Source organism: Morchella sextelata (assembly GCF_020137385.1).
Source record: "Morchella sextelata strain SCLS chromosome Unknown scls_11, whole genome shotgun sequence".
Classification (NCBI taxonomy): Eukaryota; Fungi; Ascomycota; class Pezizomycetes; order Pezizales; family Morchellaceae; genus Morchella; species Morchella sextelata.
Genome location: NW_025408626.1, coordinates 1,769,103 through 1,790,415, shown reverse-complemented (window position 1 = coordinate 1,790,415; position 21,313 = coordinate 1,769,103). Strand labels below are relative to the sequence as shown.

Here is a 21,313-nt window from a genome sequence, read left to right as displayed (position 1 = left end):
CGGCCTCATGCGCGCAGTTTATAAAATTGACCCTTTGCCCATGCGGCAGTGTTATGGTTGGCGCAACTCCAGGGACAATATATCTTTTTCTTTTAACGAGATTTGCCTCCCAGCGGTTGCTTTTTCACCTTGTACGAGTTGGGTGCGAAAGCTGGGCCACATTAGTTTGATTCATAGATCTTCCTATAGATTGTAATTGCTAGTGTGGAGACGCTATGATTGTTAAAGACGGGTTACAGGTGGTGACCTCACAAAACAATGTTCACGGAGTCAAGGATAGCTTTACTGCACTCAGGGCCATATCCAGGCCGCAGAACCAATTTGAAAACAGGACAATTGATATATATATATATATAGATCGCCGCTAGGACGTACGTGACTAAGCTTAAACTAAATAAAATACTACTCTTCAGCGGGCGGATAGGACATCTCATTCTCAGTATCACAAGAGGGAGGAATAATGGGACATGAGGTCGATAAGCTGGGAAGGCTCGGGAGGCTCGGGGGTGACAGCAAGTCCGAAAGCTTGGTTCCCAGCCCATGTTTCGCGACGGAGTCCTTGCACTTCCGGGCAATCATCTAAGCGTGCAATGATTAGACATTGTAAACGAAAGCGGGAGAATGTATGGGATGCTACCTTCATACGCCATATACTAAGCAGCAATGGACACAGCCTCCGTGGCTCCATAGTGGTTGGCACATGCAACAGTTGGTCACGACTAAGGATACATACATGGCCTTTCGCATACGTCATTCGAAGTACCTGGCAATGCAATCCTGTATTATACCTGTCAGGGAGACTCATAAAGGAAATGGATCCATTACCTGCGCTGACGAGACCCGCCATATGCATCTCTCTCAAAATCACCCCATCCTGTTTGACGTGACCCTGTAGACGGTACAGCATTCCATGAAGGGATTTAGCCACCTTCCTGGTGTCACAGAGCCATTTACTGCTAGTCTCGCCGTCAAAGGTTCTTGAAGTTTCCATGGCGAGGTACTCAAGTTGCCCATTGTTGTCCTGAGCTAGTCCATCAAAACGTGCACCAAGTCTTTTGCGCCTTGTGGTGGCCACCCGGTCGCGGTTCCTTCTTGCGGTGCTCTCGATACTCGTCGTCTCACCGCTACACCGCTGTTAGATCATGATAGTACAGGGAGGTAAGATGGTAAATATTACCGGCGAAGAGTGATCCCGCTAAGATTTTGGAGACAACGGTCCACGATGACGGACCATATATTGATGGTGTACCATTGCTCGTTATGATCTTTGAGGAGTATTTGATCGGGGTCTTCGTATAGAGGTAGCCTGGGGGTCTTGGTAAGCCATTGTACGCATAAAGTCGGTCGGGTCAGGGCGAAATTGGTTCCATTGCGAAAGGGAAATAGAAACAAAAAAAGATGACAAAAGCGCGCGCCTTAACCCTGCCCGGCTGGATGTACCATGATTGATTTAGAATTCCTCATTTGTCGTTGACACACCACCAAAGATCAGGAAATGATTTCGAAATTGTCCAGTACTTACAGCATTCTAAAGCATAGATCAATCCAATCCAGGTCATAGTTCTCCGCTCGATTATATTGTTCATCTTCCTTGAGGAAGGAGGTACTACCCAAAATCTTCCGGAGCTGAGCGGGAGATTCGGCCTGATCAAAATCAATATATAAACACAAGGGTGCCAGATCAAGACGACAAAAACATACATCCCAAAACCGCTCCATTGAGCTCACAAGTTTCTCATCAATATCCGGCCAGGGCGGCACCTGCGCGAGTATTTCTGGCCAGTCATCCGGGTCAAAGAGCTTTTCGACAGATGGATCAAGAACATCAATTACAAAGGACCGTGCTAGGCCCGGAGCATTCCGAAGTACATCTTCCACATATGCCCCACTGGGCAGTTTCCACATGGAATCGGCGGTCATCCGGCGATATGTATTATTATTATCCAATGACGCGATTCCTGCCTGATCACCGCCTTTCTTCTTCCTCTTCTTCTTTTCCTTTCCTCCTCCTTCTCCCTCCTCGTTCCCCTCCTCCTCCAAACGCGTCTACCGATACGTTAACAAAAGATAGATAGGGTTGAGTCTGACCACCCTCACCTGCCGCTTCTTGCTTGCCGCCACTGTTGGCGCAAGAACCCCGATAGCATTGACTGATCCCCCGAGCATATCACCGTTGATGGTCACATTTGTCGAATGGCTTGGCGGAGGCTTCCTCGCCTGTAGCCAGCGCCTAGCGAGCTCTTTATCGGGTCCCTACACACATCATTTCACAGAGATAAGCGCAGACTCGCCAACCGCACCGCGCACCGAAGGATATGCAGCGCACGGTGGGAAACCAGCGCCGCGTGGGCAAGCAGCCAGAAACAGCCGGACCAGGTAGGGGGCATGCTCCCGCGCTGGTATCAAGCTCGATGCGATAAACCCTTTGGCCGGTCGGTAGAGTAACCAAGCAGGTCATGTACCGAAACAACCAAACCAGCGCCGAGTGGGCAAGTAGCCGTAGACACAACCGGACCAAGTAGGGGGTGGTGTGCTCCAACGCTGGTCTCTAGCTAGATGCCATGAACTTCTGCCCGGTTTGTAGAAGGACCAAGTAGGTCCTCTGCCAAACCAAAGCAGTTGCGGCGATCCAGCACGGGGGTTTGCATCTTGAGGTAAGCGAGGAGAGCATCTCACAAACTCTGCTTTCCTGCCTGTTGGGAGAAGGGACACCCACACTTCAATGAGAGAACGAAGAGGGGGGGATGGGACACACCGTACGGTACCGGTCCATGAGGGATGCTGCATGGTCCCTAGCACTCTTGGGGAGGTTCTCGTCATCGACTAGACTATTCAACGACTTGATGTAAGAATCGATGGCCTTCTGATAAGCGTTGACGTCGACCAGTCCCGGGGCGCAGGCGGCGTTGAGGAATTTGACGATATCGACATCTTCCACTTGAACTGTCGCAAAGTACTCGCTCGCCATGGTGAGCTGGCTGGTGGTGAGGGCGGCGTAGGGATGGCAAGGAGGGCTAGCGAGATGGGGGGCGGGAAGAAGCGATGATGTCAAGGGGAAGTGGCGAGGGTGTTGAGGGGCTGGCTTGGCTGATGAGTCAGCTCTGTGGCTTGCCTCGGCCAAGGTTCCCCATGCGTTTCAAACAAACACATGCGCTAGACGCGGGGGTTAGTGTAGCATCCCTGTCTGAGTGCCAAGAAGCAGGCGTATCCCTTCGTCTGTTCCCGCGAATCACCACCACCTATTAGCGTCGAAACGGCGTCGTGATCAACCAAAATCTAACGACGATTGTTTAAAGCACTACTCGATTGAGGATTTTTGCGTGACGAGTGGAGACAATTTTGCACCGCCGACCACCGCTTCCAGCTAGGCAGTGAGTTTTGTGCGGTGAGCCACAAGTCCTGAATACAGACGAAGGGATGCGTCTACGAGACTTGCAATTGGCGAGTGTTGGTGATGATAAGTCTACAGCGATAAGAGCAGACAGCTAGTTAAAGCGAGGGTGTACGCCCGTCAGCATTTCGATGATTTGAATGAGGGCTCGCTTTGGGTGAGAGCATGGATAGGTGATCCCAGAGGTTGGAGCGTGTTGTGATTAACTTTGGCACTGTTCATTTCGGTGGGAGTTTTGGATTTGGCTGGCAGATTGCACCCGATGAAAGCAGTCATGTGCGAATTTATAATTAGGTGGTGATTGAGGCCGATGAAAGCTGTCATAGATTCGCGAGTTTAGGTTGTGATAAGGGCCGATGAAAGCTGTCATTTGCTTGTTAATTTTGGTGTGTTGCGGATTTGGCTGAGAGTAATTGTCTGTGGGGTTGCGAATTTTACTTGGAATTTGCGGCGATTAAGAGGTGTTCATTGCGGATTTCTATGGGGATCGCCCCTGGTGGGAGGTGTTCTTTGCGGATTTCGCTGGGGATTGCGCATGCGCCGAGTGAGAGGTGTTCTGTGGGAGTGTGCGGCGTTGAGAGGTGTCGTCTGACGCGGCGTCGATCGCCGATCGGCTAAGCCCGATCGGGTGTGGCGCCCGCTTGCGGACTGCGGATTTGTGTGTGGCCGCGCCCGCAAACCCGCAGTCGGGCCATACTGGTGAGGTTAGTAGACCTTGCTTGGAACTGCCTACATACTCGGGGCAGGCAAAAAGTACCGGACAATGCAAGTTTGTCTCTGGGCTTTTTCTGAAGTACATGTAGTTCACGCCTAGCACGCGCACCTATTGGTGAACCAAAAACCTGCATTGTCCGGGACTTTTTACTTGCCATGAGTAACATGTAGGTGTCCGGCCAATAACATAACCGGATCGGGCGATGCCGAATCGTAACGGTGCTTGTCACTTTAGGATTGCCCACGATAACAGTCTCAGCTGCTTGTCCACGGTAGCTCTATTAAACTCATATGAAAATAACCCAACCCGGGGATTTACCTGCCAGGACCGGAAACGCAGTTTCTTTTTTTTGTGTGTGTGAACCGAGTGATACGTTATGATTCACCTACTCTGTACCAGTTGAGGACGAATAGATAGCGCGTACGGGTCAAGATCACATGCCGGTGACGTCTTGTACGCACCTTGCAATTGCTGGATATGCGCTGTCCTTGGCTGGGTCAGAGCAGAAAATAAATACATGTACATATACTACATATATATATATATATATATGCAGCAGAGCAAAGGATCTCTACTAGTCGCAGCCCAATCACTATCTGGTACTGTGTATACATGAAACGTCTCGTTAATTACATAGCTCCTCGCTCCTTCAGCATCTGCACCACCTTCTCATGTCCCGCGGCCGCAGCCCACGACAGGGATGTTCTACCTTCCTCGTCCCGACTATCCACATCCGCACCGTTCTCGAGCAAGACCCTCACCACCGCCACGTGCCCCGCGTCCGCGGCCCTTGACAACGGCGTACGACCATCCTTATCCCGGCTTTCCACATGTGCCCCCTTCTTGAGCAACACCCGTACCACCTCCTCATGTCCCTCGGCCGCAGCCAACGACAGCGGTGTTCTACCTTCCTCGTCCCGACTATCCACATCCGCACCGTGCTCGAGCAAGACCTTCACCACTGTCTCGTGTCCCTCGCCCGCGGCCCTTGCTAACGGCGTATGACCATTCTTATCCCGGCTTTCGACATGTGCCCCCTTTTGGAGGAGCACCCGTACCAGTTCCCCGAACCCGTGCGCCGCGGCACTGGACAGTGGTGTTCGACCATATATGCCATCCGGAATATGCATATCTGCCCCCTTCTCGAGCAACGCCTGCACCACCTTCTCATGATCCCTCTGCGCAGCGTATGACAGCGGCGTACGGCCGTCGCCGTCCAGGCAATCCACAGCCGCCCCCTTCTCGAGTAACGCCCGCACCACCTTCTCATGACCCGTCTCCGCAGCGTATGACAGCGGCGTACGGCCGTCGCCATCCAGGCAATCCACAGCCGCCCCCTTCTCGAGCAACGCCCGCACCACCTTCTCATGCCCCCAATTCGCAGCGTATGACAGTGGCGTGAGGCCGTTGCCGTCCAGGCAATGCACAGCCGCCCCCTTCTCGAGCAACGCCCGCACCACCTTCTCATTTCCCCAAACCGCAGCGTATGACAGTGGCGTGAGGCCGTTGCCGTCCAGGCAATCCACAGCCGCCCCCTTCTCGAGCAACGCCTTCACCACCTTCTCATGACCCCACTGCACAGCATATGACAGCGGCGTACCGCCGTCGCCGTCCAGGCAATCCACAGCCGCCCCCTTCTCGAGCAACGCCCGCACCACCTTCTCATTTCCCCAAACCGCAGTGTATGACAGTGGCGTGAGGCCGTTGCCGTCCAGGCAATCCACAGCCGCCCCCTTCTCGAGCAACGCCTGCACCACCTTCTCATTACCCCTCTGCGCAGCGTATGACAGCGGCGTACGGCCGTTGCCGTCCAGGCAATCCACAGCCGCCCCCTTCTCGAGTAACGCCCGCACCACCTTCTCATGACCCGTCTCCGCAGCGCATGACAGCGGCGTACGGCCGTCGCCGTCCAGGCAATCCACAGCCGCCCCCTTCTCGAGCAACGCCCGCACTATCTTCTCTTCTCCCCGAGCTGCAGCGTATGACAGTGGCGTACGGCCGTCGCCGTCCAGGAAATCCACAGCGGCCCCCTTCTCGAGCAACGCCTGCACCACCTTCTCATGACCCCACTGCACAGCGTATGACAGCGGCGTACGGCCGTCGCCGTCCAGGCAATCCACAGCCGCCCCCTTCTCGAGCAACGCCCGCACCACCTTCTCATTTCCCCAAACCGCAGCGTATGATAGTGGCGTGAGGCTGTCGCCGTCCAGGCAATCCACAGCCGCCCCCTTCTCGAGCAACGCCTGCACCACCTTCTCATGACCCCTCTGCGCAGCGTATGACAGCGGCGTACGGCCGTCGCCGTCCAGGCAATCCACAGCCGCCCCCTTCTCGAGCAACGCCCGCACTATCTTCTCTTCTCTCCGAGCCGCAGCGTATGACAGTGGCGTACGGCCAGCGCCGTCCAGGCAATCCACAGCTGCCCCCTTCTCGAGCAAAGTCCGCACCATGTTCTCATGACCCCTCTCCGCAGCGTATGACAGTGGCGTACGGCCAGCGCCGTCCAGGCAATCCACAGCCGCCCCCTTCTCGAGCAACGCCCGCACCACCTTCTCATTTCCCCAAACCGCAGCGTATGACAGTGGTGTGAGGCCGTTGCCGTCCAGGCAATCCACAGCCGCCCCCTTCTCGAGCAACGCCCGCACCACCTTCTCATGACCCCTCTCCGCAGCGTATGACAGTGGCGTACGGCCAGCGCCGTCCAGGAAATCCACAGCCGCCCCCTTCTCGAGCAACGCCCGCACCACCTTCTCATGCCCCCAATTCGCAGCGTATGACAGTGGCGTGAGGCCGTTGCCGTCCAGGCAATCCACAGCCGCCCCCTTCTCGAGCAAAGCCCGCACCGCTTTTTCATGCCCGTTTCTCGCAGCAACTGCGAGCGGCGTGCTACCACCCAAATCCGGTACATTTATATCCGCTCCTCTCTCGAGTAGCAATTGCAGGCAACTCAGGTTATCGTTTATTACGCACAGATGGAGTATAGTGTCTCCGAACCAGTTAAAAGATGTTCCTTCGAAATTGACTCCTTCGTCCAGGAGTGATTCGACGATGCCACTCAGCTGGTAGTAACATGCAACCATCAAGGGTGTCAGTTGTTTACCCTCAACAGGCGCTAACCGCCTCTCCTCTTTGCTGATTCTTCCAACCCACTCATTGTATGCTCGACATGGTTGCAGAAACTTCGTCCAGAAATCCTTGAGAACATCACGTTCGCTATCCGATGACCGAACATGCGCCGCCCAGTTGGAGGTCGAGTATCCTTGCAAAGCCGGGCCTGGGGTGCCCGGCTCTGTCTCGTGCATGAGCGAGGTGAGACAGACGTCTGCCATCATTGTGTGGCTCTTCTTTGATCCAATCTCGGATAGTAGGAACTCCTGGACCGAGAAATGTGCGAACCGGAGAACCTCAAATCCCTCGTCAAATACAACAAGATTACAACAGATATCGAGAATTGTAGATTCTGTCAAATCGTTTTTACTCAATGAATAAGGCTCGGAAATAGCTTCGATAAGCTCCGCGGTGGAGAGCGGTCGCAAGGCATAGAGCATCCATGCCAATACTTTATTTGCCATATCCCTCGTGCGTTTACTCCCTTTCTTGTTGTTTATTCTCTTCATAATCTCCGAGTATGTTTCGTTTAAAGTTTCTGGCAACTCATCCAGAACCGTTAAGATGCCACCAAACGTTGCCTCCAGACATATCCGATCAAGCTGATATTTCACCCACAGAAACCTGGATGGATTTAGCATATTAGTCAATTTAAGTATGAAGAGGGGTGAAATGAGGACATACATCCCATGTGCCTTCTCACGCAGCTTTTCAGTTATCCTCTTTTTTAACTCATCGCTAATATGACCGCACAGAAACCGTCTTTTCGTCATATAAACCTCAATTTCTGAATCAATATAGAGATTGATGTCTTCAGTGTTATCCCTCTCTTGAATGAAAACATCTGGCGATCCTTCCAAGGCCCTTCTCAAGTCTGCGTCGTTTCGGCTGGTAACAAATATTTTGATGTTAAGCGTCGAATCCAGCACATGCTTTAGGATATCCAGGATCTTCCATCGCGTTTCTTCATAACATTCGTCGAGAGCGTCGATAACGATAGCGGTCTGGAGAAATCCTCCACAGAGCTTAACAAGAAGATCTTTGATTTCCACAATGTCAAGATTTCGACCAAGGTCATCGTCTGTAACTCGTTGCCTATATATGGACAGTAATGGCTCTGGGAGGCTAGCTGTAGGGCTTTGAAGACAGATCTGTTTAACAATCGATCTTAAAATCGATTCTGGCTCTCGACGCCCGGATTCTTTATAGTTGCAGTAGAAGTATGCTATGCAATGTTCGTTGTATTTGGGTCTCACTAGGTCAATGACATTGGATCTGATGAGTCAGTATGTGGGTATGAGAAGCTGGTGATGGACACATACGAAAGCAATGTTTTGCCGGAACCGGCTATCAAACGGTTCGTTAGCCTTAGCTCAACATGAAGCAGGAAAGAAAGCCAGCTCACGGGGTCCATGTAACCAAAAAAGCGACTTCGAGTCTGGCTTTTTCCACTGAAGAAAAGATTCTTTCTCAAGCAGCCATTTGCCAGTATCCGGATGGCGCAATGAGTTGACAAGTATATGATGCTCTTTGAAGGACATATTCGATATCCATCCTAATACCTTGGAGCGCTCATCGTCTACACATGTCAGAACGGATAATCCTCGGCACGTAAAGAAAACGCGACAAACCCTGCATCATTATGAACAACTTGTCAAGCTTAGATTCTATCCTACTGATAGGATATACCACACTTTCTAGGGTTTTAGCTAATCCCTCCAGCACCCGACTCTGACCTATCCCGAAATTAGTTATTTTCGCAGTTTTCATGCCAGACAAAACAAAACATACCCTCCTTCGCAGCTAGATCGGCTGCGTCTCTCACTTCCTTCTCTCCATCTGAAACATCCTTCAAGAGCTTATCCAGTTCTTTCCAAACTGCTTCTCCAATCCCTTGTGCGTATTGGCCTACGAAAACACATAAGCATATATAAATAGGTACCAAGTGGGGAGATAAACTTTACCTGTGCTATTACGACAAAAATATCTCCGGATATAACAAAGATATTTCAAGACTGATATATATAGGTTTTTCAAGGTTTCTTGAAGATTAGCCGAACCTTTAAGGCTTGATCCTTCAATATAAAGGCTCTCGTAGATATTGCAGTTACTCAGGATTCTCGAAAGATTTTCGATACTTTCATGGATAATTCTCGTGTTATCCACGCCTGCTGTAACGGCCTATAAAAAGAATTCAAAGTTATGATTCGCATTCTATCAACCCCTGCGCCCTAGTCAACACTTACCTTCAAGAGGAATTTTAAGACGCCCCATGGAGCAGACGCAATTGAAGGAAGTGCGGCGACTGTCGCATCCCCTACAGGCACTAGTTTCGTTAAATTTGTGAGACAGGCGCTCACTGAGTCTCTCACAAGTCTCTTATCGCCCCCTCGAGTTGTATAAGTCCACTGTTTATCCTCGCATTCGTTTTTCTTGCGCTCTATCTCCTTCACGAGCTCTTCAAGCACCTGCCTGATATCTTGATCAGTATTAATGCTGTCCAGTTCTTCCCGAGTCAACTTTTTGCTTTTGCGCGCCTCTTCCCAAAGAGATCTATATGTACTACGACTTCTCATTAGCCTTGACCAGAAAAATATGAATGACTTTAAATACCTTTGAACGGCCCTCGATGGCTCTGGAGGTTGCGACGGCAAAACCGAGCCAGGAACGGCGGGGCAAGGCGCTGGGGTGGTAACACTAGATAACGATGGATTGATTGATGTTGCCCCTGTTTCGGTCGGACCACCGGTAACGGGAACAATCGCTGCTGCTAAACTCTTGAGGGATATTGTTGGAGAGGCTACTTTTACAGCTGGTTGTGCTGTGGGAGCAGTGGGAGCAGTGGGAGCAGCCGGCACCTTTCTGGTTTTTCCAGTTGATCGTACGGATCCAGTAGTTGCTATAGCTGGGCGAGAAACAGGCCTAGCTGGTGGTATAGGGTTCTTCTTCTGTGAGGAAGATTGATCCTTAGCGTGAGAAGACTTCTTCGTCTTTGAAAAACACATGGCTGCCGCGTATAAAGGGCTCGAGCTTGGTGGACCTTTTGATACTGAGGTGTATTCGACGAGGAGATCCTTCGCATGTTAAGCTCTCAATCTCGAGCGCTGAACATTTGTTGTCACTACCTGGGGCTGACCTACCTATGTGCGTAGGCACCCGCAAGGCTCAACTGAACCAATTAACCTGCAGCCCATTTTCAAATAGGACCATGCAACTCGAACGCGCAACAGAAATTTAGAGTTGAGTACCGCCATAACTCGATAAACTGGCTAGCTCCTGATGCAGATCGACGCCATTCAACCAATCACTCGAACAATAATCCCTGGCCGGATATATGTATGTAGCCAATTTTTTCGAGTTTTGGCGGTAAGACTGCCTCAGTGCAACATTATTGGAGATTAGGGGCGCTTAGACATAGGTAGACGGCCAAAATTCACCAAATCATGTACTCTAGTACGGGATAGCAAATATTCCCAAGAAATCCGGGATAGAAAATTGATCTTGCAGTAGAAAAATAGAATTCCCAGAGGATTTCGGCACAGCAAGGGATCCGGCATATTGAGTTCCGCCAGCGCGAGAATCAAACCTTGATTTGATCCCTCTAACATGTACCGGGTGTGCACGTTAAATACCGAGACGCCTTGAAGGATTGGTTGATTTTGTATTGGAACCGCCCATGGTAACGTATTTGACTGGGAAGCCGACCGTGACCGGGTAACCGACCGCGTTCGTTTTTTCGCGCGCGCTCGATCATTGCCACGAGCGACCACGAGCGGGACCACGAGTGCCCACGATTGCCCACGATTGAGGCCCAAATTGGCTCTAAATTGGCTCTAAATAAATACAGTTTATTCTTTGTTAATTCTAGCCCTTATAAAGGGGTATAAAATTTAATCCTGAACCCTTTTTGAAGGTACCCTCTTCCTACATGATCTTCTACTGCTAGTATCCTCAACTATCACCTTTGACCACTCTGAATCTTCCACCTCCTCAACATCTAGACTAGTATCTATAGAATGTACAGAAATATTTTCGCTTATAGTAACTCTTTTGCCCAATGACCTCTTTTTGACTTCCCTAGCCAAAGCCTGTGCTGCTTTTTTACTGTCTGCAGCATCTCTAGCCTTTTTAAGCCTCTCCAAATCCTCAGTAGTAATTACTCTTGCTTTACTGAGTTGTTTTCTGTCTTTAGTAGAGGCTTGGCTCGCTTTTTTGGCTACTGATTTTCTGAACTGAGCATGTACATGATCACCTATTTCCTTCTCTGTTAAAGATATTTGCAGGCCTTTGTCCAGTTGCTTTACTAGAGTGCGCAATTTCTCGGCGCTTTTTGAGCCTCCTCTTATTAGTGCTAATGCTTGACTTGCAGTTGACCTCGCCATTCTGGTGTTTTTGGGTCTGGTGGGTCCTGAGACTACTAGTACAGTGGATGCACTAAGCGGGGTTGGCTGCAAAACCCGGCGGGGATTATAGGGCATTATTCCTGTTTTGGCTCATGGTGTCAGGATATTATGAGAGGTATAGGTTCTCCTTCTAGCTTCAAATAGATAGCTAAAACATGTTAGCCAATTCACGGCGATGCGGGGCGGGCTCGACGTGGTTCAGAAAGGTCTCGGCGTAGGGGCCATAACCTACTTTAGGAAGGTTCCTTTATTGATGCCGGTATCAACTCCAGACTGTTCCATAGCCTCATCTAAAACATTAGAATAATGTTTTTGTAATGGTCCAAACAATCCCAAATCAAGTGGCTGTAACAAGTGGGTGGAATGTGGGGGTAGACAGAAAGGAATGATTTTATTGTTGAAACAATAATCAAAGAACTCCCAAGTGGTATGTGATGCATGTCCATCTAGTATTAGGAGGCGCCATCTATCTTGTGCCCTATAATTCAATTAGTACTACCCAACTAATAATACTTTTATAAGTGCGGTGCTCTCGGCATGCGGCGTTCGCTATCGTTCGGCGTGCGGCGTTCCTTATCACTCAACATTAATAGGTAGGACTTACATTTCAGATATGTATTTATCAAAATTCTCAACCAACCAATCCATCCCTAGCTGTGAATCCGTCCAACCCTTTGGGGAATAGGCAAATGTCGCGATATCTCGATGCTCTACCCCTGCATACCAGCCCTTATAATGAGCCGTACCTTGGTTGATAATCATAGGCGGTAATGCTACCCCCGTTCCAGAAACTGCTTCAATGACTGTCACCCATTTGCGATTGCCGGAATGTGTGAGGTGAGGATTTTTCCGTCCTGCTCTGCAAATGACTTTCACTTTTGCACACATGCCTATCATAAAACCCTTTTCGTCCATATTATATGTATCCTTCGGTAGGACGTCGTATTTGGCCGTCACCTCCTTCAACTATAAGCAGTTAGCAAAATTCGAAATTGAACTAATGCGGGGCGCAGATCGTCCGCCTCGGCGATGGCGGCTTGCATATGCCTAATACCTTTTTGTAAAAGTCCCTTAATAATTCTTGGTTATTTGTTACCGCCCTCTGCCTGTCTAAACGTCCACTAAACCTGGAGCTAAGCTCTGGGTTCCGGTCCAAAAATCTGCCCAACCAATGTTGTCCTAGCTTGTGCCCTGGGCCCTTCCGTTTAGAGACCAAATATGCGGCTAACTCCTTCACAAGAGATAGTCTCAAAGGAAAACCCCAATCATCCATGCGTTGACACCATCTCACTATGCATCCTTCTTCATCCTCATTTAGCAATTGTTGTGTCCTGTTTGCCTCTCGCCTATTTTGTTCTCCATTTAGCCTATCTCGAAGGGTACTCCAAGAGATACCAAAAGTCTCGGCGGAAATCCGGAGACTTGCAGAGTTACCTGATTCCCTGTAGTGGGTCATTGCCTTCTCAATCAATTTTTCACGCTCCTCCCATTTTTTACCCTTAAGTCTCGGCATTTTGAACTCTGAATGATGGTGGGAACTTGAATGCTAGCGTATAACGTGGGTCTGTGGACGATGGACTATAGTGCCAAGGAATACAACCGAGGCAAGAACGTAGTAGAAGATCTTCGTAGCTATGGACTATGGGGTGGTTCAATCCTGATCCGAGATCCAAGACGAGCCCTATGACGTAGCGTGGAACAAAAGTAATATTCGTGGAATAAATACAGAGGTTGCGTAAAGAAAGAAGGAAAGAAAGAAAACATATAAAGACACAAGACAACGCCTCCTTATATACCCAACCATAGTCCAACGATGACTAATACCTTCGCATAACAGAAACTAAAAGAACATAACAGAAACTCCAATTACAAATCCTAATCCCACCACACAATATCTTCCCTTCCCGTTCCAATTCATCACCCAACCGAAATACATAGTTGCCATTACAGACCACGCCCCCCTCTAAGGCCTACCTCCTGGTAGGCTTAGGTTTCTCCGGATAACGCTCGTGGAATCGTTTGACAATGTTAGGTGAATGTTCAAGGTCCGATAGTGGTTGCCAGGAGGCTTCATCATATCTTGTATATCGTACCTAGTACTCAAACCTTCCTCTTCGTTTCCTCGAATCCAAAATATCTTCAACTTCCCATTCTTCCTCTCCTTTGATCTCAACCGGAGGTGGTGGTAACTGTTGTTGTCCAGGTAAAGGATTACCTGCTTCGGGAGACAGTAATGAAACATGAAATACTGGATGTATTTTCATTGACCGGGGAAGTTCCAATTCATAAGCATAGGGGTTGACAATCCGCTTAATGCTATAGGGTCCGATACGTTTCCAATCGAACTTCTTGGAAGGTCGCTTCGTTAGAATATGGCGTGTCGATAGGAAAACTTTATCTCCTAAATTGTAGCGAGGGGCTGGGGTTCGGTTCGCATTGGCGGATTCTTCTTGTATTCTTTGCGCTCGGAACATCTCGTCCTTTAGGAATTCCACTATCTCTTTCATTTCCCGTGCAATGCTATTAGCTTGGTCTTCCGCTGTCGTTCGACCATGTTCCAAAGGACCAAAAGTCATCCTTGGATTTCTTCCCGAATTAGCATAAAAAGGAGAGACTCTTGTTGTTTCCGAAGCATGATTGTTTGTCGCAAATTCGGCCATTGGTAGCAATCGAGTCCAATCGTCCTGTTGATAAGATACATAGCTTCGAAGGTATTGCTCCATTACAGCATTGATTCTTTCCGTTTGTCAGTCTGTTTGAGGATGAAATGCAGTAGAGAATTTCGACGATATTTCCAGCCGGTCACAAAGTGACTTCCAAAACTCCGCAACAAACTGTGTTCCTCGATCAGATACAATGGTATTGGGTAGTCCATGTAGCTTCCAAACGTTATCGATATATAGCCTCGCTACTTCTTTTGAATTTGCCTCTTTAGTCGTTGGTATTAGATGTCGCATCTTGGTTAATCTATCCACCACAACCAAGATTGCATTGTATCCATCGCTCTCAGGGAGATCAGTAACAAAATCCATCGATATATCCATCCACGGTCCCTCAGGTATCGACATAGGACGGAGTACTCCATAAGGTGCATTGCGTGGTGCCTTGCTGCGGGTACACACATCGCAGTTCCTAACGTACTGGTCGACATATTTTCGCATTTGTGGCCAATAATATTCTCGGTTTAGAAGTCCCAATGTTTTTGCTCTACCCGGATGTCCTGCAGATGGTTTATCATGATGTTCTTTTAAAAGCCTTAGTCGAAGGTCATTGTCGTCTGGTACATATAGCGCGCCTCGATAAAGTAACCGACCGTTGTTGTCTTCCGTACATTCGGCAAGTGAAATTTTATTCGAATGGCGAACGCCGTTCCGAAGCATAGCGAGAATCTTATTTGGGAAACTATCAACTTGGTAAGCCTTTGAAAATAACTCCTCTACAGTGGACGCTCCTTCAGCGGATTCATTTGACAAAGAACCCGCGAACAAACTTAGCTTAGTATCCAAATTTTTTCGCTTCAAAATCACCTGACTCTGATGCGTCAACCGTTCATCCCCCTCTTTAGGTAGGTCACCTGACCTTCTAGTTAATGCATCTGGTTTTGTTCCTTGTTTTCCTGGCCGAAATTGTATAACGAAATCAAAACGTGAAAGGAATTCGGACCAACGGGCCTGTCGACGATTTAATAATTTTGTTGTCATAAAATATTCAAGATTTCGATGGTCGCTAAGAACTTCAATTGGAAATTGAGCTCCCTCCAGGTGGTGTCGCCATTCTTCGAAGCATCGTATAATTGCTAAAAGTTCTTTGTCATAGATTTCATAGTTGCACTCCGCAGGGGAATGTTTCTTGGAGAAGAAAGCGACTGGATGTAGGATTTCTTCGTCATCACGTTGAGATAGGATTCCTGCTGAAACATAATCAGATGCATCGGTTTCTATCACAATTTTCCGATCCGGATTAAAATGAACTAGTGTCGGTGCCGTAGTAAACATCTTTTTCAAAGTTTGAAATGCTTCCTCCCTATCATCCGTCCATTCGAATTTAACGTTTTTCTTGGTCAAGGCTGTAAGTGGAGCAACAATTTTCGAATATCCTAAAATAAACCGTCGATAGAAATTTGCAAATCCTAGAAATACTTGAACATCATGGAGGTTTGTCGGTGTGGACCATTCCAAAACATCGATAACTTTCTTTGGGTCCATTCTATTTCCATTCGGAGTAAGAATTAAACCTAGATATTTCGTCTCTTGAACCATAAATTCACATTTTTCAGGTTTAAGGTGAACATGATTCTCATCAAGTACCTTTAGAACCTTTCGAATGTGTTCTTTATGTTCTGATAGAGTTTCGGAGTAGATGAGGATATCGTCTAAGTATGCCGTTACGAATTGATCGAGGTAGGGACGTAAGATATCATTGATCCAATGTTGAAAAGTAGCAGGAGCATTAGCTAATCCAAACGGCATTACTGTATATTCGAAATGTCCATATCGAGTCCGAAATGCCGTCTTCCATTCGTCCCCTTCCGCTATTCTGATTTGATTATATCCCCAGCGTAAATCCAACTTGGTATAGTATTGTGCTCTTGACAACTTAGCTAAAGTTTCCTTTAACAATGGTAGTGGGTATCGATTCTTGATTGTAATTGCATTTAGGCCTCGATAATCAACACAAAGTCGAAGGGTTCCATCGTCTTTCTTTACAAACAATATAGGTGCTCCCGCTGGTGACTCACTAGCCCGAATAAATCCTTTAGGTAAATTTTCATCAAGATATTCCCGTAGTGCTTTCAACTCGATTTGAGACAATCCATATATAGGTCCATATGGTGGTCGTTTGCCTTCTTCTAATACTATTTCGATATCATGGGATGGTCGGTGGAGTGGAAGAATTGAAGCGTCATATTCCTCGAACATATGGAGATGACGGTGAAATTCCTTTGGTACTAGTTGTTTAATGTCGATGGTAGATTTCTCGGTTGCTGAAACGATAACTGTATGGTTTTCCGGTAAAGGAATCGAGATGCCATGAACAATAACTGTAGTCCCATTAAGTGAACAGTGTTGACAACAGCTTCGAGAATCGAAAATAAGTAGATTTTCCTTTGGTCGAATCGTAACATCATGACGTCGCATCCAAGGTATCCCCATCACAATCGGATAGTGTCCTAACTTCGTCACAAAACATGGTGCAGTCTCTTTGTGACCATGAATGTCCAGTGAAACATCGACAATGTGGGTAATTTTTCCTGATTTGATAGGTCTTCCGTCTATAACGTCTACATGGCGAGGTATCTTGAGCGGGGTCATTGTAAGGTTATTGTGGCGTACAAAAGATTCATCAATGAAAGCGTATCCTGATGCTCCGGTATCAATAAGAGCGTAAGTGGGGATGAAAGAATTTTTATTTTGTGAAATCGAACAAGTTACTACAAGTTGATTTCCATCCATTTCCTCCTCTGATACCGAAAACCCAGAAATACACATCCTAGAAAAATCTTTAAACGGTCCCTGTGCTAAGCCACTTAGTGCAGGGACAAATCTTTTGCCGACTCATTATCGCTTCCATCATTTTCCTCCACCGTCAATGCTGCTCCCCTCATCACAGGTCTTCTTGGTTGATTTCCACTTGCCCTCGCTTGGGGACAATCCCTAACCATATGCCCAACACCTCCGCAATAGAAACATCGGCCCTCAACTAAGCGGGCATTTCTTTCGGCAGGGGAGGGGCGACGACGTCCTCCAGACAGATCCATTGGTACAACACCTCCCGGGCGGGACGAGGGATGAATTTCCGTAGCAGGTACATTAGCGGCTGGGGCGGCAGCACGGGGAGCAGGAACAGGATTTACTGGTGGGGGACGAGGGGCCGGGGTAGTAGTAACATTCCAAGGCTTTTTATTTCCTCGTTTAGCCTCCGCCGCATGACGACGATTATCCAACCGTTGTAAGAGTGTCGCACAGGCATCTACCGTCGCAGGAGTGTCATGGTGTATCATTGATTCATCGAGTTCCCCATTAATACCTTCCATCAAAGCCTCGATTCGAGAGGCTTCATCCATACCCGACTCAGCAGCATATCGTTGGAACTCAGCAAAATAATCGGCGAACGTTCGATTTCGTTGACGAATGTTCCGGAGGTTCCTCCTAGCCGTGCGCATCCGATCGGGGTCCCCAAAAGCAGTGTCCAAAACCTCATAAAACCGTACCATAGAGGGCAAGGTAATACTTCCTTCCCCAACATACTGTAAGAACTGATTGGCAGCAACACCTTCCAATCTACTGAACGCATAGGATAATTTCGACTGTAGGGTGGGATAGCGATCGGCATTTCCCAATAGTTTAATTTTCATCTGTTGCTTGAATAGGTGTAATCTTTCTCGATCGCGATCTCCCCTGAACACCTCAGGATCCGGAAGCTTTTCTGACCGATAGGTAGCATCTGTAGTAAGTGGTACTGGGGGTGCAGGTGGAGCATTGTCCTCGACAGGTGCTCCCTCAGGGGCAACAGCCTGGGCAGCAGCAAGATCTCGTTCAAACATTCTTCTCGCCCTCTCAGCCTCCGCTTCTATCTCTTGTAAATCCGTTGCATACTGAGCAAGACCATGTTGACACTGTTGGAGAAGTGCATAGGCTTCGGCCCCGATAACATCATTGACCTGTGGATGTTCTTGAAAAAAGGTTTGGAGGCTGTTGCTGAGTTGTTGATAATCAATAGGAGCATGTCCCGACATTGTAAACTATGGTGTTGTATTGGTTGGCGATAGGGGACGCAACCTACGTATAACGTGGGTCTATGGACGATGGACTATAGTGCCAAGGAATACAACCGAGGCAAGAACGTAGCAGAAGATCTTCGTAGCTATGGACTATGGGGTGGTTCAATCCTGATCCGAGATCCAAGACGAGCCCTATGACGTAGCGTGGAACAAAAGTAATATTCGTGGAATAAATACAGAAGAAGAAGAAGAAACTTATATTGCTTTGAAGTACAAGACTTATCGCACGCCGACCCAACCGCCTAAAACACAAACCAAAACAAAAGGAACAAAGAACAAAGAAAAAGAAAAAAGAAAAAAGAAAAACAACAAACACGAACAGACACACCAACAAGAACAGAAACAAACACGAACGAACACAAACAAAAGTAAGGAATTTCCAGAACGACGCTCAACCAGAAACAACCCAACGACAAGGAGAAATAACATATCTCAGCGAACTCGGGCGCTGGATCCATCAAAACAAAGTAAAACCAAAGTTAAAGGGTAAAAAAAGGAAACCGCCCTTCCTAATCCCGTCCCTAATCATTTCCTTCCATCCCCTCTTCTAGGTCCACCTCCGCTTCCGCCGACTCGTACCATTTCGAGAGTTGAGATTTCTTTGCAAATTGTAGGATAAGGTCCGTTTCCAGGTTTGTGAAGATCCAGTTTTCCCAGGTCATCGCTCCGGGGATCTTCTCTATCAGGGGGGCACGGATTCGAGCCCACGCTGGGCATTCCATAAGTGTGTGTTTCGCTGAGTTTTCCATACCACACTGGCATGGTTCGGGTTCTGTATGTACCGCATGTTTATCGATTCGGGTAGTTTGGCACCGGATTCGAAAAACTTTTTTTGCTTCCGTTAGGGTGAGTTTCGCAATCTTGGAAGGGGGGCGGAATTCCCCCCGGTGATGGTAGTCCGGTATTGGTTGTGTATTCCATTCTTCCAACAGGTGGTCGCGTAGTAGTTTGTTTTGATTCCACTTGTCTCTCGCATTTCCGGGGGTTTGATATGGGAGTAGGAGGGAGGCGATTCGGTGTAGGCCTGTCCCTTTGATGTTTGCTTCTCTGTATGGGAGGAGCTCGATCAGGGATTCATTGTTGGGGTGGGTTGCCTCGGTGCAGAGTATTCTGGTTCCATACTTTCTTGAGCGATAAGTTAGGAGGTGTTCTAGGGGGGGTAGGCCTGCTTCTCGGAGGAGTTTAGCTCTCTTGGTCCATCGAGGTAGGCCCGTGATGATCCGGGCAGCTTCGTTGTATAGTGGTTCGAGCGATCTAATGATATGGTCTGCGCCAGTCCACCAAGCCTCAGATCCATAGAGCAGGCTTGGAAGGAAGCCTTGTGATATTAGGTGATGAACTGTCTTGACTGTTATCCCTGGCAGGCGGGCAGTGTTTCGGATTTGGTGGAGGGCTTTTAGGCCTTTTGCGATTGCTGCTTCAATATGGGGCCGGAAGGAGAGGGTCGGATCTATCCAGACTCCTACGTACTTCAGCCTCTCTTTGGGATATATATTGATGTTGTTGACTTTGACTGGAAGTCGTGGTTGTTGTGTGGATGATGTGGTGGGCCGGAAGAAGATCAGATCGGATTTATCCGGATCGTATTTGATTTGGAGTGGCTCAGCTTTAATTAGTCTTTCTCTCATTCGTTCCTCCATTCTCTTAATTATAAAGCCTGGTGTTTTGGATATTTGCACCAGCGCATCGTCATCAATATAAGTTGTATCCATCTCTTTCGGGCTGCTAGTTGGGTCTAGAATTACTCCGGCATAGATCATGAATAGTACCGGAGACATGGGGCTACCTTGCGGCACTCCAGAATCATAGGGCTGTGGTTCCTCTAGCTCATGGTTGAATTGGAACTGTAGTTTTCTGCCGGTGTTGAATTCCTTGCACCATTCTGTCAGATAGGTGGGGAATTTTTGTTGGTGCATGATTTCCGCGAGGAGTAGGTGATCGACACAATTAAATGCTCCTTGGATGTCGTTGGTTAGGATCGCTGGTCTATCTCGTCGGGCGATTCCGGTGCTGTTTTTCAGTAGTAGGTTTTGTTGTATTGGTGTCAAGGTTCTCAGGAGGGCGTCGATTGCCGAGATGGTTGGTCTTCCTCCGAATTGGTTTGCTGAGAGTGTGCCTAGGATTTCTCCAGCGGTGCAGAGTCTTTGGGCCACTATCTTCTCCAGGATTTTGCTGAAGCATTGTAGAAGGGAAATGGGCCGGTAGGCTTTCGCTTCATGATAATTTGCTTTACCGGGTTTCGGGATTGGGATACACTTAGCTATTTTCCATTCAGCTGGGTGTACACCGTGCCGGAGCATAGCGGAGAACATATCTTGGATTAGAGTTGTGTTTGCTTTGACTATTGCTTTAATAAAGGTATAAGGGATGCTATCCGGGCCGGTCGCCGAGTGCGCTGGACAGGAGTCGATTGCTTTGTTAAGTTCTTCGGGGGTGACTGTGTCGAAGGTGTTGCTAAGGTCAAAAGAGGGGGGTCTAATGTTCAAGGGGGGATGGTCGGGGGACGTCCGTTTCGAGGGGAAAAGTTGGGCTCTTAGAGCTTGGCACTTCCCCGCAAACGTTTCTTCACCTTGTATAGTTGGTATGATTGTGTCTCGTCTCCTTCCTGCGCTTAGGACTCTCCAGACTTCACTACCTTTCGCCTCGTTCATCGTCTTTTCCCGCTGGTCCGCTTTTGCTTTCCGGATCATGACTGTCCATTCTCTGCAAGCCTTCCGGTGTTCCTCCACGTGATTGGGTTTCCTTGTATTTCTCGCCTTCCTTTCTGCTGCGTTTACCCTTGCCTTCATTTGTTTCATCTCATCTGACCACCAGGAGTTGGCTCTTACCCCCTCCTTCGAGAGTGGTGTTACTATGCTGACTGTTGACCTGACCAGTTCTAGGAAGAAATCGACAGTTTGTTCCGTATGTTCCTT

The 21,313-nt window shown here is 48.4% G+C and overlaps 4 protein-coding genes across 4 annotated transcripts; all 4 read right to left on the bottom strand.

The window, feature by feature from the left end:
• Positions 1–442: 442 nt before the first annotated feature.
• H6S33_001892 (uncharacterized protein) lies at positions 443–2,968 on the bottom strand (the record flags this gene model as incomplete). The annotated part of the gene is made up of 9 exons (XM_044833270.1): positions 443–579; positions 638–653; positions 734–777; positions 826–1,124; positions 1,178–1,306; positions 1,523–1,644; positions 1,702–2,046; positions 2,098–2,253; positions 2,756–2,968. 9 exons carry the CDS (start codon positions 2,966–2,968, stop codon positions 443–445), a joined length of 1,461 nt encoding a protein of 486 aa, XP_044693953.1.
• A 1,767-nt stretch (positions 2,969–4,735) lies between these two features.
• H6S33_001891 (uncharacterized protein) lies at positions 4,736–10,219 on the bottom strand (the record flags this gene model as incomplete). Its single annotated transcript, XM_044833269.1, has 9 exons — positions 4,736–7,838; positions 7,899–8,489; positions 8,537–8,561; positions 8,620–8,793; positions 8,846–8,950; positions 9,006–9,122; positions 9,275–9,395; positions 9,461–9,776; positions 9,828–10,219. 9 exons carry the CDS (start codon positions 10,217–10,219, stop codon positions 4,736–4,738), a joined length of 4,944 nt encoding a protein of 1,647 aa, XP_044693952.1.
• Positions 10,220–11,845: 1,626 nt separating this feature from the next.
• On the bottom strand, positions 11,846–13,130 carry H6S33_001890 (uncharacterized protein; the record flags this gene model as incomplete). Its single annotated transcript, XM_044833267.1, has 3 exons — positions 11,846–11,907; positions 12,364–12,583; positions 12,672–13,130. The coding sequence occupies 3 exons, from the start codon at positions 13,128–13,130 to the stop codon at positions 11,846–11,848; spliced, it is 741 nt and encodes a 246-aa protein (XP_044693951.1).
• A 4,014-nt stretch (positions 13,131–17,144) lies between these two features.
• H6S33_001889 (uncharacterized protein) lies at positions 17,145–18,353 on the bottom strand (the record flags this gene model as incomplete). The annotated part of the gene is made up of 1 exon (XM_044833266.1): positions 17,145–18,353. One exon carries the CDS (start codon positions 18,351–18,353, stop codon positions 17,145–17,147), a length of 1,209 nt encoding a protein of 402 aa, XP_044693950.1.
• Positions 18,354–21,313: the final 2,960 nt, after the last annotated feature.